Source organism: Macaca mulatta, chromosome 1 (assembly GCF_049350105.2).
Source record: "Macaca mulatta isolate MMU2019108-1 chromosome 1, T2T-MMU8v2.0, whole genome shotgun sequence".
In the NCBI taxonomy this organism is placed as follows: domain Eukaryota; kingdom Metazoa; phylum Chordata; class Mammalia; order Primates; family Cercopithecidae; genus Macaca; species Macaca mulatta.
Window position 1 is genome coordinate 25,508,050 of NC_133406.1, and position 19,223 is coordinate 25,527,272.

The window sequence follows — 19,223 nt, forward strand, 5'->3', positions numbered from 1 at the left end:
TGAAGGACCTCTTCAAGGAGAACTACAAACCACTGCTCAACAAAATAAAAGAGGACACAAACAAATGGAAGAACATTCCATGCTCATGGATAGGAATAATCAATATCGTGAAAATGGCCATACTGCCCAAAATAATGTATAGATTCAATGCCATCCCCATCAAGCTACCAATGACTTCCTTTACAGAATTGGAAAAAACTACTTTAAAGTTCATATGGAACCAAAAAAGAGCCCGCATTGCCAAGGCAATCCTAAGCAAAAGAACAAAGCTGGAGGCATCATGCTGCCTGACTTCAAACTATACTGTAAGGCTACAGTAACCACAACAGCATGGTACTGGTACCAAAACAGAGATGTAGACCAACAGAAAAGAACAGAGCCCTCAGAAATAATACCACACATCTACAATCATCTGATCTTTGACAAACCTGACAAAAACAAGAAATAGGGAAAGGATTCCCTATTTAATACATGGTACTGGGAAAAGTGGCTAGCCATATGTAGAAAGCTGAAACTGGATTCCTTCCTTACACCTTATACAAAAATTAATTCAAGAGGGATTAAGGACTTTAATGTTAGACCTAAAACCATAAAATCCTAGAAGAAAACTTAGGCAATACCATTCAGGATATAGGCATGGGCAAGGACTTCATGTCTAAAACACCAAAAGCAATGGCATCAGAAGCCAGAATTGACAAGAGTCTAATTAAACTAAAGAGCTTCTGCACAGCAAAAGAAGCCACCGTCAGAGGGAACAGGCAACCTACAGAATGGGAGAAAATTTTTGCAATCTGCTCATCTGACAAAGGACTAATATCCAAAGTCTACAAAGAACTCAAACAAATTTACAAGAAAAAAACAGACAGCCCCATCAAAAAGTGGGCAAAGGATATGAACAGACACTTCTCAAAAGAAGACTTTATGCAGCCAATAGACACATGAAAAAATGCTCATCATCACTGGCCATCAGAGAAATGCAAATCAAAACCACAATGAGATACCATCTCACACCAGTTAGAATGGCAGTCATTAAAAAGTCAGGAAACAACACGTGCTGGAGAGGATGTGGAGAAATAGGAACACTTTTACACTGTTGATGGGACTGTAGACTAGTTCAACCATTGTGAAAGACAGTGTGACGATTCCTTAAGGATCTAGAACTAGAAATACCATTTGACCCAGCCATCCCATTACTGGGTATATACCCAAAGGATTATAAATCATGCTGCTACAAAGACACATGCACATGTATGTTTATTGTGGCACTCTTCACAATAGCAAAGACTTGGGACCAACCCAAATGTCCATCAGTGACAGACTGAATTAAGAAAATGTGGCACATCCACACCATGGAATACTATGCAGCCATAAAAAGGGCTGAGTTTATGTCCTTTGTGGGAACATGGATGAAGCTGGAAACCATCATTCTCAGCAAACTATCACAAGGACAAAAAACCAAGTAGGAACTTTTGCTGCGTCTTATCTGTACCATTTCATTACTTTGATTTTATGAAAATCATTAAAATTCAGTTTATTGTTTTGTCATCCTGAAAGGGAATAACTTAATCATTTAGCATACAGTACATTTCAAAAGTCAGCCGAAGTAGTTCTTTGTTATTTACTGAGATTTTATGAGTGAGTCAGATAAACTAAATAAATGGAAATATGCATGTTTTATTTTCATGACACTGTTCCTGTTGATGGTACTCCATCTTATTCACATCTCACAGGAGCAAAAGAAATATATGGGGTTCTGATTTTTTAAAATTATAATAGCTTGCAGTCTAGTGATAATCTTTCACTAAGATGATAATGTTAATGAGAATATATTACTGGCTATGATTATATTAAAAAGGAATATTTCTAGGAAATAAGTTACCATTAACTGCTTTCTCTATGTGTTTTAGGTTTTGACAACAATTCGTTCAGGGCACCGAGCAAACATATTTAGTGCAAAGTTCTTACCTTGCACAAATGATAAACAGATTGTATCCTGCTCTGGAGATGGAGTAATATTTTATACCAATGTTGAGCAAGATGCAGAAACCAACAGACAATGCCAATTTACGTGCCATTATGGAACTACTTATGAGGTATGGTATTATTATGATTATATGATATATATGTAAGTGTGTGTATTTTTGATTAAGTGTTCATGCATGTGTAGATGCCTGTGTGTACATGTACAGATGTGTGTGTATGCATATTTGTTGCATGTAAATTATTGACAATATCTAGGTGTCAGCAGAGCATTTGAGAAAATGTGTCTTGATAGCCTTCTGGATAAAGTTAAGAAATAAGATGCAAGTAATAGTACTCTAAGATGGGTTTGTAATTGCTTGAGCAACCATGCTGTAAGCAAACAGATGTTTACCTTTAAAGATACCTCTGTTACTGTGCTGCATGACTCTGTACTAGGCTTTACCCTTTTAAACAATCACTCGCTTGTGTAAAGTAGCTTATCACATTTTTGTATGATAGAAGGGACTCTAGTATGGTAGACAGAAGAATCAGATTCCTAAAGGATATTAATGAGCTTAAGACCTGAGCTGAGTGAATAAGGTGGAATAAATTTAAGACTCAATTATAGTACTTTATTTGGTTCAGAAAAAATGCTTGCACAACTGAGTGCTCTTTTATGATACAAGGTCACACTGTTACTCACACTGGAGTGCAGTAGCATGACCATGACTGTCTGTAGCTTCAAACTCCCAGGCTCAAGCAATCTTCTCACCTCAGCCTCTTGAGTAGCTGGGACTATAGGCGTATGTCCCCATGCCCAACTAATTTAATTTTGTTGTTGTTGTTGTTGTTGTTGTTGAGACAGGGTTTTGCTGTGTTGCCAGGGCTGGTCTCCAACTCCTGAGCTCATACAGTCCTTCCACCTGGGCCTCTCACAGTGCCAAGGTTATAGCTGTGAGCCACTGTACCAGCCTCCAGAGTGCTCTTTTGAAATACTTGCATGTCATTTTTTTGTATTAAATTATTGATAGGTTTCCCATTTTTTTGTGTTAAACTGGTGTATTTTTTCCATCATTTGAATTCCAGTTCTTTTATGTCCTCATGTTTTTGTTTGTACTTATATGAGTAGTATATGGCTAGATTTTATTTTCTTATCCAGTCTCACAGTTTTGGGGTTTTACTGGAGATTTATGAATTTACGTTTATTGTGAGTACTGATATATTTGGATTTGTTTCTATCCCCTATTCTATGTTTTCTACTTTTTAAAAAAAGTTTCCAATCTTTATTAACCTTCCTCTCCTTTTCAAAGTCCACCTTTTGAGGCCAGATGTGGTGGCTCACACCTGTAATCTGAGCACTTTGGGAGGCTGAGGCAGGCGGATCACTTGAGGCCAGGAATTTGAGACCAGCCTGGCCAGTTTGGTGAAACCCTGTCTCTACTAAAAGTACAAAAATCAGCTGGGCATGGTGGTGCACGCCTGTAATCCCAGCTACTTGGGAGGCCGAGGCTCGAGAATTGCTTGAACAACCCAGGAGACAGAGGTTGCAGCAAGCCAAGACTGCGCCACTGTACTCCAACCTGGGCGACAGAGTGAGAATTTGTCTCAAAAATAAAAAACAGAAATAAAGTCTACCTTTCGAGTTACTTGAGTATTTTACTTTTTGTCCATTGTGTTTCTGTTTCTTGCTTGTAAGATAGACATTCATTTTTGTTATTCCGGAGGTTACCCCAGCTACTTTCACAAGAATATTGAACAAAGCCAAACATCAGTAAATATTTCTACGCTTCTCCTGAATAAAGGAACTTGGAACATACCTTGTTCAGTTTTATATGATTAGATTGTGCAGGATTTAGTTATATTCTGTTTTCTCTCATGAATTAGATATTATTGGTTAACTGTTGGTGTTTGTTGTTTATTTAGATTTACCTGCGTATTTACTAATACCTTTGGCTTACCTTTCCTTCTTCCCATCACACATTTTCTGTGTGGTATTATTTTGTACTGAAGGTACATCCTTTAGCAGTTTTTCTTTTCTTTGTTTTTTTTTTTTGAGACGAAGTTTCGTTCTTGTTGCCCAGGCTGTAGTGTGGTGGCATGATCTTGGCTCACTGCAACCTCTGCCTCCCAGGTTCAAGTAATTCTCCTGTCAGCCTCCTGAGTAGCTGGGATTACAGGCGCATACCGCCACTCCTGGCTAATTTTGTATTTTTTTTTTTTTAGGAGAGATGGGGTTTCCCCATGTTGGCCAGGCTGGTCTCAAACTCCCGACCTCAGGTGATCTGCCCGCCTCGGCCTCTCAAAGTGCTGGGATTACAGGCGTGAACCACTGTGCCGGCCCGCAGTTTTTTTTTTAAATGAGAGTTTGTTGATAGAAAACAATTTCAGTTTCCTTTTCTTTCCTTCATTCATTCTTTCCTTTCTTCCTTTTCTTTCCTTTGTGAAAAATGTCTTTTTTTTTTTTTTTAATGCCAGTTCTTCAAAGGTAGTTTTGCTGGGTATGGACTTCATTTGTTAGTTGTACTATTTCAGGTGATTATATTCTCCATTATATTCTGACTTCCATTGTTGAAGTTGCAAAGTCAGACATCAGTCTAATTGTGGTTCCTCTATAGGTAACCTCTTTCTTTTCCTCAACTACTTTTAATTTTGTTTTTCTTTGCCGTTTTTTTTTTTTAAATTTTATGTCACAACAGTGTGTCTCGATGTGGATTGTTTTTTATATTTATACTTGGGATTTGTTGATGTTCTTGATGTGAGCAATTGGCATCTTGAAAAATATAGGAAATTTTCAGTCAGTAGGTCTTTGGTTTACTACTTCATTATTCTCTCTATTTTTTTTTGTAGTCTGGGGAAATTCTGATTAGCCATATCAGACCTGCTTATTAGACCTTATTCCATTCACTATTTAAAAATTTTTAAATTGAAGTACAGAACATACAGGAAAAGTACATAAATCCTAAGTATATGGCTTAGTGAATTATCACAAAGCAAATCTATTCATGTAACTACCACCTAGCACATTAAGTATCCTGAAGCTCCTTTTATCCTGAGTCCTAACACTCTGGAGTTTTCTGTTTTTTGAACATTATATAAATGGAAGCATACTTCATGGCTTTTTGTGTCTTTGTTGTTGTTTTTGTATCTGGCTTCTTTTGCTGAGCAAAATCTTAACTCATTTGTGAAATTCATGCATGTTTCTTGCAACTATAATTTGTCCATTTTATTGCTGTATAGTATTCCATTATATGAATATGCCACAATTGATTTATCTGTTCTATGCTGATGGAAGTTTGGGGAACATTCTTTTACATGTCTTTCAGTACACAAATGCACACATTTGTTTGGGTGTATACTTAGTGGTAAAATTGCTGGGTCGTAGAATATATGTTTGGTTGTTTTAGAGATAATGCCAAATAGTTTTCCAAAGTGTAGTAACAACTTACATTCCCACCAACAGCATGTAAGAGGTCCTGTTGCTTCTCATTTTTGCCAACAGTTGGTATTTTCAGCTCTACTTTGGTGGATGTATAGTATCATCTTAATTGGTTTCCATTTGCCTTTCTGTGCTGATACTGCTGAGGCTGAGCATCTTTTCATATGTTTGTTGGTTATTTGGATGTACTCTTATGAAATGTGTAGTCAAATCTCTTGCCTATTTTTTTCTGTTGGGTTGTCTGTCTTGTTATTATAGGAGTTTTTTTTTTTTTTTTTTTTTTGTAATATCTTCTGCATATGAGCCTATCTTTTCCTATTCTGTGGTTGTATTTTCACTCTCCTAATGGTGAGGGGTTTTGTTTGTTTTGAGAGATGCGGTCTCACTTTGTCACCCAGGCTGGAGGGCAGTGGCATGATTATAGCCCCCAGCTGCCTGAAACTCCTGGGTTCAAGGAATCGTCTTGCCTCCCAAATAGCTGGGACTACAGGCATGCACTACTGCACCTGGGTAAGTTTTTAAAAATTGTTTGTAGAGATGGGGCCTTACCATCTTACCCAGGCTGGTCTAGAACTCATGGGCTCAAGCGATCCTCCTGCTTCTGCCTCCTAAAGTGCTGGGATTTCAGCCTAAAATGGTGTCTTTTGATGAAGAAAAGTATTTAATGTTGTCTAGTATATTGGTCTGCTCCTTTGTGATTAGTGCCTTTTTTATCCTGATTAAGAAATCTTTTCCTATCCCAGAGTTATGAAGATATTCTTCTACTTTAATTTCATTGCTTTGTCTTTAACATTTAGATCTATCATCTATCTGGATTTGACTTTTGTTACAGTATAACTTGAGTCAACTTTTTTTTTTTTTTTTTTTTTTTACCCCATATGAAATTTTCTGTGTTAACATAATTTATTTTTTAGAAAATTAAATCAAAATCCAAAACAGCACACAAACAAAAGACAGGCCATTTTAACATGATAGACTCATTTACCCAAGGTGATTTTTGCCAAATACATATACAAACTTTAATCAGCATAGAATTTTTTTTTTTCAAAACTGGTACTCTGCATCTATCAACAATCCCCCATTCTTCCTTATCCTAGTCTCTGGCAACCATCATTCTACTTTCTATTTCTAAGAATTTGACTATTTTAGATACCTCATATAATTGTAATTATGCAGTATTTGACTTTTGATGTCTGACTTATTTCACTTAGCATGATCATATTGTAGCATATGTCAGAATTTATTTCCTTTTCAAGGCAGGAGAAGATTCCATTGTATGTATATACCACATTTTCTTTATTCATTTATCTAGGCTGGGTGCTGTGGCTCATGCCTGTGATCCCAGCACTTTGGGAGGCCAAGGTGGGCAGATCACTTGAGGTTAGGAGTTCAAGACCAGCCTGGACAACATGACGAAACCCCACCTCTGTTGAAACTACAAAAATTAGCCAGGTGTGGTGGCAGGTGCCTGTAGTCCTAGCTACTCGGGAGTCTGAGGCAGGAGAATCACTTGAAACCAAGAGGTGGAGGATGCAGTGAGCCGAGATCATGCCATTGCACTCCAGCCTGGGTGACACAGCGAGACTGTGTCTCAAAATAAATAAATAGGTCAGGCGTGGTGGCTCATACCCATAATCCTAGCACTTTGGGAGGCTGAGGAGGGCGGATCACGAGGTCAAGAGATCGAGACCATCCTGGCCAACATGGTAAAACCCTGTCTCTACTAAAAATGCAAAAATTAGCTGGGTGTGGTGGCACATGCCTGTAGTCCCAGTTACTTGGGAGGCTGAGGCAGGAGAATCACTTGAACACAGGAGGCAGAGGTTGCAGTGAGCTGAGATCGCGCCACTGTACTCCAGCCGGGCGACAGAGTGAGACTCCATCTCAAAAATAAACAATTAATTAATTAAATTCATCTAGTGGTGGATATTTAGGTTGCTTCTATTCCTTGGCTATCGTGAATAATGCTGCAGTGAACATGAGTGTGCAAATATCTCTTCAAGATCCCATTTCCAGTTTTTTTTTGGATCTATACCCAGAAGCAGAGATTGCTGGATCATATGGTAATTCCATTTTTAAATTTTTGAAGACCTGCCATACTATTTTCCATAGCAGCTCCGCTATTTTACATGCCTACCAGCTGTGTGCAGGGTGCCAGTTTCTCTGTTTCCTTGCCAACACTTACTATTTTTTTTTTAGTGGGCATTCCAGTGGACTTGAAGTTTTATCTTACTATGGTTGAGAGTTTCATTTCTCCAAAGATTAGTGAAGTTGAGGTTCTTTTCATATGCTTCTTGGCCATCTGTATATCTTCTTTGGAGAAATCTCCTTTGCTTATTTTTTAACTGCATTATTTTTTGTTGTTAATATAGGATTCTTTATATATTCTGAGTATTAACCCTTTGTCAGATACATGGTTCACAAATATTTTCACCCGTTCCATAGATTACCTTTTTACCCTGTTAAGTTTGATGTAGTTCCACTTGTTTGTTATTGCTTTGTTAACTGTGATTTTGTTGTTATATCTCATAAATCATTGTGAAATCCGATGTCATGAAGCTTCTCTCCCATGTTTTCTTACCTTTTTTTTGAGACAGAGTCTCGCTCTGTTACCTGGAGTGCAGTGGTACAATCTCAGCTCATTGCAACCTCTGCCTCCCAGGTTCAAGCAATTCTCCTGCCTCAGCCTCCTGAGTAGCTGGGATTACAGGCACACGCCACCACGCCCAGCTAATTTTTTGTATTTTAGTAGAGATGGGGTTTCACCGTGTTGCCCAGTCTCCTCTCGAACTCCTGAGCTCAGGCAATCTGCCCATCTCCGCCTCCGAAGTGCTGGGCTTACAAGGCAGGAGCCACCGCTCCTGGCCTCCCCCGTGTTTTCTTCTAGGAGTTTTATACTTTCAGTTTGTAGGTTTAGATCTTTAATCCATTTTGAAATAATTTGTGCATATGTAGGGTAAGGACCCAACTTCATTATTTTGCATGTAGATAACCAGTTTGCCCAGTAGCTTTTTTCTTACTTTATGGATTCATTTTTTTCCCTCAACTTTTATTTTAGATTTGAGGGGTACATGTGCAGGTTTGTTTCATAGGTATATTGCATGATGCTGAGGTTTGGGATACAAATGATCTCATTACCCAGGAACTGAGCATAGTACCCAGTAGTTAGTGTTTCACCCCTTCCTTCCCTTTCTCCCTCCCCACTCTACTAGTTCACAGTTTCTGTTGTTGCCATCTTTATGTCCACAGGTACCCAATGTGTAGCTCCTACTTATAAGTGAGAATGTGTTGTATTTGATTTTCTTTTCCTGTGTTAATTTGCTTAGGATAATGGCCTCCAGCTGCATCTTAGTTGATGCAAAGGACATGATTTCATTCTTTTGTGTGACTGCATAGTGTTCTATGTGTATGTACCACGTTTGCTTCATTCAGTCCACCATTGATAGGCACATAGGTTGATTCCATGTCTTTGCTATTGTGAATAGTGCTGAGATGAACATGTGATTGCATGTGTCTTTTTGGTAGAACAATTTGTTTTCTTTTGGATGTATACCCAGGATTGGGATTGCTGGGTTGAATGGTCATTCTAAGTTCTTTGAGAAATCTCCAAATTGTTTTCCATAGTGGCTGAACTAATTTACCTTCACACCAAGTGTATATAAGTATTCCTTTTTCTCTGCAGCCTCACCAGCAACTTTTGTTTCTTGACTTTTTAATAATAGCCATTCTCACTCATATGAGATGGTATCTCATTGTGGTTTTGATTTGCATTTCTCTGAGATTAGTGGATGTGGAACATTTTGTTTTGTGTTTGTTGACTCCTTGTATGTCTTTGGCGAAGCGTCTGTTTATTTTGCTAATTTTTTAAGGGGCTTATTTGGTTTTTGCTTGTTTAATTTTTTAAGTTCTTTTTTTTTTTTTTTTTCTGAGACGGAGTCTTGCTTCATCGCCAGGCTGGAGTGCAGTGGTGCGATCTCGGCTCGGCTCACTGCAACCTCCACTTCCCGCGTTCAAACGATTCTCCTGCCTCAGCCTCCCGAGTAGTTGGGACTATAGGCGCGTGTAACCACGCCCAGCTAATGTTTTGTATTTTTAGTAGAGATGGGATTTCACCGTGTCAACCAGGATAGTCTCTATCTCCTGACCTCATGATCCGTCCGCCTCAGCCTCCCAAAGTGCTGGGATTACAGGCCTGAAATTTTTTAAGTTTTTTGTAGATTCTGGATATTAGACCTTTGTCGAGTGCATAGTTTGCAAATATTTTCTTTCATTCTTTAGGTTGTCGGTTTACTTTGTTGATAGTTTCTTTTGCTGTGCAGAACTTTTTAGTTTAATTAGGTCCCACTTGTCAATTTTTGTTTTTGTTACAGTGGCTTTTGAGGACCTAGTCATAATTTCTTTGTCAAGGCCAATGTCTAGAATGGTGTTTTCTGTATTTTCTTTTAGGATTCTTATAGTTTGAGGTCTTACATTTAAATCTGGAAATCATCTTGAGTTAATTTTTATATATGGTGAAATGTAGGGGGGTCCAATTTCGTTCTTCTACATATGGCTGGCCAGTGATCCCAACACCATTTATTTAATAGGGAGTCCTTTCCCCATTGTTTATTTTTGTCAGCTTTGTTGAAGATCAGATGACTGTAGGTGTGTGGCTTTATTTCTGGGTTCTCTATTCTGTTTCATTGGTCTGTCTGTGTGTCTGTTTTTGTACCAGTACTATGCTGTTTTGGTTACTATAGCCTTAAAGTATAGTTTGAAGTCAAGTAATATGATACCTCTGGCTTTGTGCTTTTTGCTTAAGATTGCTTTGGCTATTCAGGCTCTTTTTTGGTTCCATGTGAATTTTAGAATAGTTTTTTCTAATTCTGTGAAAAACGATGTTAGTAGTTTGATAGGAATAGCATTGAATCTGTGGGTTGTATTGGGCTGAATGGTCATTTTAATGATACTGATTCTTCCAATCCGTGAGCATGGAATAAATGGAAAAACATTGTTGCTGTTTGTTGTTTTCATTGCTGTTTGTTTAGTGATTTTCCTAGACTAATTCTGTTAAATCTATATCCTTTTTCAGGTGTAGGCACTGTAGTCTGTGCTTGGTTAGCTTAGTCATCACCTAAGGATTAGATAGACATTTCTTTAAATGCCTTGAACCAGTAAGCCTGCCAGTCTTTGTCAAAGGGGTCTGTGTGTTTGGGTTGCCTTCAGGTGCCCTGGAAATTTACAACTCTGCCTTAGTTTTCACTTCTTGCTTGTTCAGAGCCTCAAGGTCAGCCAGGGATGTTAGAGTAGGGCCTTCTTGGGTCCTTCTTTGACATGTGCACGTCCTTATACATGTGCATAATTTATAAATTCCCAGAAATACTTTGTTTTTGTTCAAATTCTGCTATTAATGTCTAATTCTTGTTTTTTACTTTTAATTTTTTCTGGTCAGCTTCTTGTTTGCCTCACCTAGTATTACTGCCTCAAGCAACTGTGATGTTAAATCATTGCTGTTGATTATTTTTGACAAACACCCTCAGGATAGGGTTGAATATGGCCAAATTCATGTAAGCCCTTAAAAGGCAGCTTTTCCAGGGAACTTAAGGACAGATTAAATTGTGATAAGTCTTTGAGGATAGGGCATATGGGGGAGTTCCAAACTTGTTTTGTGACTTTCAGTGGCTGCGAAGTTACTGTTTTTTACAACTACCATAGTCACAAGGCTGCCATTGACTTAAGGAAAATATCACAAGTTAAACTGGCTCAAAGCGCACTATTCTTTGAGATTCAGTTATTTGTCTTGAATAAATGTTTCTTGGATTGTTCTAATCCCTTGGTTAATTTTCACAGTTCTAAAAAAGTTGATTTTGAAATTTTGTAGTGTTCTCAGTGCTTTTATAAAAAAGTATATTTTCAGAGGTCTTATTCAGCCATTGCAGAAATGTTTCTTCTGTAACATTCTTATACTTTCCCCTCCTTGAGGAAGGTTAAATTGTGAGGAAAGGTTCCTAAATGATTCAGATTTCTGAACATAACTTATAAGGGCATTAACTATAAGAAATAGATGTGTGTTTTAATAATTTAATTTTATAATAGCAGTGTGAGTGCATACAGCTCATAGTTCATTAATTAATTTGATTAACAAGTTCAGTATTCTGGTTTTTAAAAATAAATATCCTTGAAAATGTATGCTTCCAATAATTTCATTTGTAGACAGTAGTATACAAAGCAAAAGTGACCATTTTACTTAATAAAGTCATCAAAGCTAAGTCAATAAATTACATAAATATTTCTTACTGATGAAATAGTTTCATAAGTAAATTAACACTGCTGACTTGATTAGATGGAATACTAGTTACATTTTCACAAATATGAAATGAGTAAAAATTCTCATTTTCCTTGAAGTGTATACTTATTTAGGTTGAATATACTTTTTATATATTTTTTGCAGGGTATAAATCTTGTTATTCTGTGTTCGTTGCAAAATTGGTTCAATTGCGCGGTGGCTCAAGCCTGTAATCCCAGCACTTTGGGAGGCCGAGACGGGTGGATCACGAGGTCAGGAGATCGAGACCATCCTGGCTAACACGGTGAAACCCCGTCTCTACTAAAAAATACAAAAATCTAACCGGGTGATGTGGCAGACGCCTGTAGTCCCAGCTACTCGGGAGGCTGAGGCAGGAGAATGGCGTGAACCCGGGAGGCGGAGCTTGCAGTGAGCTGAGATCCGGCCACTGCACTCCAGCCTGGGTGACAGAGCGAGACTCCGTCTCAAAAAAAAAAAATTGGTTCAGTTGAAGCAAAGGACATTGATATATTGTAGTTCAGTAAATTAAAAGTATATATTGTGTTAGTTCGTTTTCATGCTGCTAACAAAGGCATACCCGAGACTGGGCAGTTTACAAAAGAAAGTTTATTGGACTTACAGTTCTGCGTGCCTGGGAGGCCTCACAATCATGGTGGAAGGTGGAAAGTGTGTCTCACATGAGAGCGGACAAGAGAGCTTGTGTGGGGAAACTCCCATTTTAAAAACCATCAGATCTTGTGAGACTTACTCACCATCACGAAAACAGCATGGGAAAGACCTGCCCCCATGATTCAGTTATTACCTCCCACCAGATCCCTCCCACAACATGTGGCAATTCAAGATAAGGTTTGGGTGGGATCACAACCAAACCATGTCTTGTATATGTGTATGTAGTATATGTGTGTGTGTATATACATAAATATATATAAATATATATGTGGGGGGCGTGGCTTAAAGTAACAAATTTATTGTCTTACTGTTCTGGAAGTCAGAAGTCTGAAATAAGTTGTACTAGGCTAAAATCGAAGTGTTGGCAGGTGTATATTTCTTCTGGTCTTGCCTTTTCCAGTTTCTGGAGGCTACTTGCATTCCTTGGAGCAAGTCCCCTTCCTCCATCTTCAAACCTAGCAACATAGCATCTTCAGATCTCTTTTTCTCTATAACTTTTTCCCTCATCTTATCTCCTTCTCTGACTCTGACTCTCCTGCCTTGTTTTGCTCAGTAAGACCCTTGAAATTATATTGGGCCTCTGTGGATAATTTTAGGATAATCTCCTTATGGTCACAATCCTTCATCAACCACATCTAGAAAATCCCTTTTGCAATCTAAGGGAAAGTATTCGTAGGTTCTAACAAATAGGATGTAGATATCTTTGGGCTACCATTATTCTGCTTACCACAATGATAGTAAACCTTTTAAGACAAAAGTTTTCCAAGTAAATTTTTTAAAAGTATAAAACACCTAACGAAAAGTGCTGGCATCGTATATTTGTGCAACTTGGTTAATTTTCACAAAGTAAAATACATGTGAACTCAGCATCTAGAACAAGAAACAGCCCCAATAAGTCCTGTGTATCCCTTCAAAGGGTTTACCACTTTCTAGGCTCTTAAAAGTACAGGTTAGTTTGGGCTTTTTTACGATTTTATAAAAATTGGAATCATACTGTGCCTTCTCTTTTGTGTCTGGCTTTTTTCACACAGAAGGTTTGTGAGATTCATTTATGTTGCTGGGAATAGTAATGATTTGTTCATTATTACTAATGATTTAGTACTTTATTTTAGGAATAGATAACAATTTAATCCTAGTTTATTGTTGGATATTTGGGTTGTTTCAAGTATTTGGCTAATATCAATAGTGCTGCTATGAAAATTCTAGTGCATGTTTTTACATGCCCCATGCAGGCATTTATTTTTAGTGGAATTGCTGGGTTATAGGGGAAGCATATGATCAGCTTTAATAGCTATTGATACATAGTTTTCCATTGCGATTGTTCCATTTTATACTCCTGTCAGTAATGTGTTCCGTTACTCCACATCCTCATCAACAGTTGATGTTATAAGTCTCTTTCATTTTGGCCATTCTGGTATGGTATAGTTGTATATCTTTGTGGTGGTAATTTATAGTTCCTTGATGGCTGAGTTTGAACACCTTTCATATACACAGTGTTTCAAACATAGGAATATTGTATACAGAAAACCATTATAGCGGAGGCACCAGGAACTGGTTTCACAGGAGACAGTTTTTCCATGGACATGGAGTGGGGGTGGTTTTGGGTTTAAAACTGTTCTACCTCAGATCACCAGGCATTAGCTTCTCATAAGGAGTGCATAACCTTTGAGAAACACTTCACCATAGGGTCCACACTCCTATGAGAATCTAATGCCATCGCTGATCCTACAGGAGGTGGAGCTCAGGTGGTAATGCTCGCTCACCTGCTGCTCACTACCTGCTTTGCCACTCACTTTCTAACAGGCTACAGACCAGTACTGGGTCTTTGGGACATAGGGAGAGAGGAACTTACTGAGGCAGGGTTTATAGACAGCCTCAACTTACAGTACTGTCATTGCTAAATTAGAAGTGGATACAGGCATATCTAAAATATTGTACTTCTTTAAAAAAGGTTATTATTATAGTAAAATATGTATAAAGTTTGACATTTAAATTTGTTTCGAGAGTACATTTCGTTGACATTAAGTATATTCATGTTGTGTAACCATTACCACAATTAAAATTTTTCTGAGAGGTGAGTTATGCACTTAAATCGTTTCAGCATGCCACAGTTTTCTTAAACATTACCAGAGAAGAAAATTTGCTTACGTATTTATTATACAGTTATAAATTTACATAGATAAAACATAAAAAAATTAAGCTTTGAATAGTTTGAACAAGCTGCCTAGGGGAGAATCATTCTTCCCTGGTTGTTAGAAGTTTATAACTTCAAATAACTTTTTATCTGAAGTTAAGTTAATGCTAATCTTCAAAGTCCTGAATCCTATTAATTCAACAGTTACTTCTTATCTATTTCTATCTGTATTGTACCATTCTGAATCATAGTATGGGTAAGTCATGAATAACCAAAATGCATGGTTTTTGTAACCTTTACCTTAATCATTTTATGAAATAGTAGGAATATTTTTCAGAATCATCTGTTTAAATGTTCAGTATGATTATCTGCACTTTTCTTTTCATCTTCAGATTATGACTGTACCCAATGACCCTTACACTTTTCTCTCTTGTGGTGAAGATGGAACTGTTAGGTGGTTTGATACACGCATCAAAACTAGCTGCACAAAAGAAGATTGTAAAGATGTAAGAATTAAATTTTTATACAAATGATGCAGAAAAAATTAAGGTTATAATTAAAATTGGACAGTAAGTTATGTGGATGGTAAGGTTATGGGTGAATTTTTAAATTTTTGTTTTGCTAAAATATTTAATAAGCATATATTTTTATAATCAGAAATTGAAAAATGTAAAATGTTAATATTGAAGTTGGGGAACTTATATTTTAATTGTACATTTAAAATATATTTATGAAAATTCAAATAATTGTTCAGTATGTACTCTCTAATATTATAAAAATCTGAAGAATTTATATCAATATATCTCATTTACTCATGGAAACAACTTCGACTTGCTAAATAGCAGTTATAAAAGCTTGTGGTAGTTTATTGTCTTTTTTTCTCCTTTTAAACTGTAATTACATGTTATCTTTTTAAAAAAGAAGTAATAAGATACCATGCTATCAACATGTTTGTTCAAATTTAGCTCACTTTCCTAAAGATAATATCTCTACTATCAGTTTTTTATGCTTTAATACTATTTAATTAAATTAATTAATGTATTTTTTTGAGACAAGGTCTCACTCTGTCATCTCAGGCCGGAGTGCAGTGGTGAAATCCTAGCTTACTGCAGCCTCAATCTTCTGGGCTCAAGTAATCTTCCTGCTTTAGCCTTCTGAGTAGCTGGGACTACGGGTGTGTGCCACTATGCCCAACTAATTTCTTTTGATTTGTAGTAGATATGAGGTCTTGCCATGTTGCCCAGGCTAGTGGTGTCAAACTCCTAGGCATGAGCCACCATGTTTGGCTTTTAATACTACTTTAAACTTATAAAGGCCTGAGAAATCATTCAGTCTTTTGACCCCAGACAAGTAATTCCAAGTGATTTTTCCTGACATACATTATTTAGAGCACAGTAGTTTTTCCTTGGATCATTTTGAAGTAGGAAATGAAATAAGAAAGTACTATTCAAAAAATGTTTTTACTGAAAGTTGCAAAAAAAAAAAAAATTACTATTAATCAGGTTAAGTGCTTGCTAACTAAACCAGTTACCAACTGGTTAACATGCTTTAGGGTGAAAAGATTATTTTATATATTTGAAACAGAGAAATAAAAGAAAACAAAAAGTAGAAATTGAAAAACCTTTAGGCTGGGTGTGGTGGCTCAAGCCTATAACCCCAGCACTTTGGAAGGCTGAGGCAGGTGGATCACAAGGTGAGGAGTTCGAGATCAGCCTGGTCAACATAGTGAAACCCCGTCTCTACTAAAAATACAAAAATTAGCTGGGTGTGGTGACAGGTGCCTGTAATCCCAGCTACTCGGGAGGCTGAGGAAGGAGAATTCCTTGATCCTGGGAGGCGGAGGTTGCCGTGAGCCGAGATCACACCACTGCACTCCAGCTCGGGTGACAGTGCGAGACTCCATCTCAAACAAAACAAAACCAAAAAACCTTTAAACATACAGTTTAATCAGTTTTTTTGTTATGTATTTGTATATAGACACATAAGCAAATAGGGAAACTTTGAACTAAACTCTAAGTTTAAATATCAGGTTATTAGAGGTGTTTGATATACCTGTTCCTTAGAGTAAGTGTACTAAATTTTTTTATTGCAAACTCTCTAAAGCTATTTTAGTGTTTCAGTGTAGTAAGATTCAGTTGTGCTTTTCTAAACAAAAACCCCAGGAAAATACGAAAACAAGTCTGATAAGACGTGAAAGCACTCTTTCCTTAGTAAAACTTTTCCTTTACGTATAAAAGTGAAATGAAGCAGAGAGTATAAAGAAAAACTGGTAACTAGAGTAATGCTTAACTACTAAAAACTTAGAATTATGAAAGGCATTTGGTTAATGAATTCTATATAATGAGAGTAATGTTCTAAAATTAGTAATTGAATAAAGTATAAGGTTAAATTGACTTAAAAACATTACTGGGGGCTGGGCGCTGTGGCTCACGCCTGTAATCCCAGCACTTTGGGAGGCTGAGGCGGGCAGATCACCTGAGGTTAGGAGTTCGAGACCAGCCTGACCAACATGGAGAAACCCCGTCTCTACTAAAAATACAAAATAAATTAGCTGGGCGTGGTGGCACATGCCTGTAATCCTAGCTACTCAGGAGGCTGAGGCAGGAGAATCGCTTGAACCTGGGAGGCGGAGGTTGTACTGCACTCCAACCTGGCAACAGAGCAAGACTCCATCTGAAAAAATAAAAATAAAAAATTGCTGAGAAGAATGAGCAGTGAGAGTCATTAGAGAAAACAGTATGGAATCAACAGAGTGCCTTCAGGATATATGTTTGGGGTACTAGCTCTTACATTTTCTAATTATTCTACAGAGATAAGTAATAACATTATAGTAAGACCTGTCTTTTGCAGGGTTTGTATTTATATGTGTACTTTATTTTTGAGCTGGTTAAGGAGAAAGGTTTTATAAGTAAAAAAAAGTATAAAATGTAAAAGTAAATTTTTTGCTCTATTTTAATAGCAATGGTTACATTTAAAATATTATGAATAAGCCTGGGCAACATAGTGAGACCCTATTTGTACAAAAAATTTTTAAAAATTAGCCCGGTATGGTGGTGTGCACCTGTAGTCCTAGCCACTCGAGAGGCTGAGACAGGAGGATCACTTGACCTCAAGAGTCTGAGGTTACAGTGAGCTGTGATCACACCACTGTAAGCCTGGGCAACAGAGCAAGAAATGTCTCAAAAAGAGAAAAAAATATGAATACTATATAAATAATAGTTATCATAGACAGTATGAGAGATTTGTCATAGGTAGGTTATAACTCCGTCTTTACTGTCAAGTGGGCCAATAATAGCAGGCATTTCTAATGGTACTAATGACTTAGTGATACATTATATAGGTAATTTTGAATTTTTTACATTTCTAAAGATGTTCATTATTCATGAGTATGAGAATACTTAACAGGCATTTCTGAGAAATAATTCAAATTGTATTATAACACTGTATGAAATGTAGCTAGTTTGGAAAGAGTTTTAATTGTGGTCACATAAATATGAGTTTCTTGGCTTATTACCATCTTTTTGTAGCTGGTGCTGATCTAGTATAATTACTCAGTATTTTCAGTCTTATATTTGAAAGTAATTTTTATTTTTTCCTTTTTAGAATGTATTTAATTGCTCAAATACTGATCATTTTTAAAATCCATATTTTAATTAAGTTTAGTATTTTCATATTTTTTCTTATTTTGATTGGCTTATAAGGAAAGTATACAATATTGTGGTAGAAATCTATCAGTTTTGGAGTTGTATGGCCAACTATAAAGAAAAGAGTATCTTTCTTAGAAATATTGATTGAGTATATTTATTTTGATTTCACATAGGCTGAATGTATTAGAAATAATTTCTAGTAGAAATCTGAAAAAAAAGTTAAAGCCATATTGTTTTTCCACTCATTGTCATTCTTGACTGAATTAGGAATTCTGAGAATGGTTATTCTAATTACTAATGAGAAAATGTTGTAAGTATAATTTCACTTCTGCTGTATAGCTGTATGTAATTGGTATTATGTTATGTTTTATAGGATATTTTAATTAACTGTCGACGTGCTGCCACATCTGTTGCTATTTGCCCACCAATACCATATTACCTTGCTGTTGGTTGTTCTGATAGTTCAGTACGAATATATGATCGGCGAATGCTGGGCACAAGAGCTACAGGTAAGAAGATAATATTAGGGAAAATACAAGACTGTCAGTTCAAAGAGTAAATCTTTATGACATCTTCAGTTTTAAAATTTCTTGTTATAAAATTTCAGAAAATAGTATTTGTTTAGTATGGATTATTATAAAAAAATAACATTTCACCAAGTGTTTATGACCCTTTGGGATGATACTTTTGTAGTTTAACTTTAAAAAGTTGTAACATTTGATGTATTAGTTTGGCAGGACTGCCATAACAAATGACCGCAAACTGGGTATCTTAAAGCAACAGAAATTTATTCTCTTAAATTTCTGGAGGCTCAATGTCTGAAATCAGGATGTCTTATGATTGGTTTCTACCAGAGGTTCTGTTCCACAATCTCCCCTAGCTTGTGGTGGTTGCTGCCAATCCTTGGCATCCCCTTGGTATAGATGAATCACTCTAATCTCTGCCACTGTCTTTACATGCCATTCTCCCCATGTGTGTCTGCGTTTACATTTTCCTCTTAGGGCACTAGTCATATTGGATTTGGGCCCACCCTTAATCCAGTTAGGGTGAGGTGGGCCCTCGATTAGTTACCTCATTGTAACTAACTAC

General features: G+C 36.9%; 1 protein-coding gene across 26 annotated transcripts in view; it reads left to right on the forward strand.

Moving 5' to 3' along the window:
- The window catches only part of DCAF6 (DDB1 and CUL4 associated factor 6), a 141,400-nt gene that overhangs the window by 39,474 nt on the left and 82,703 nt on the right, over positions 1 to 19,223 (forward strand). For all 26 annotated transcript variants that reach the window (XM_015125234.3, XM_077999227.1, XM_028850120.2 and 23 more), the window contains 3 exons: positions 1,908 to 2,093; positions 14,880 to 14,993; positions 18,508 to 18,643. In XM_015125234.3, the coding sequence (XP_014980720.1) occupies positions 14,883 to 14,993; positions 18,508 to 18,643 (247 nt within the window). In that variant the 5' untranslated portion in view covers positions 1,908 to 2,093; positions 14,880 to 14,882. The remainder of the gene's footprint in view (positions 1 to 1,907; positions 2,094 to 14,879; positions 14,994 to 18,507; positions 18,644 to 19,223) is intronic.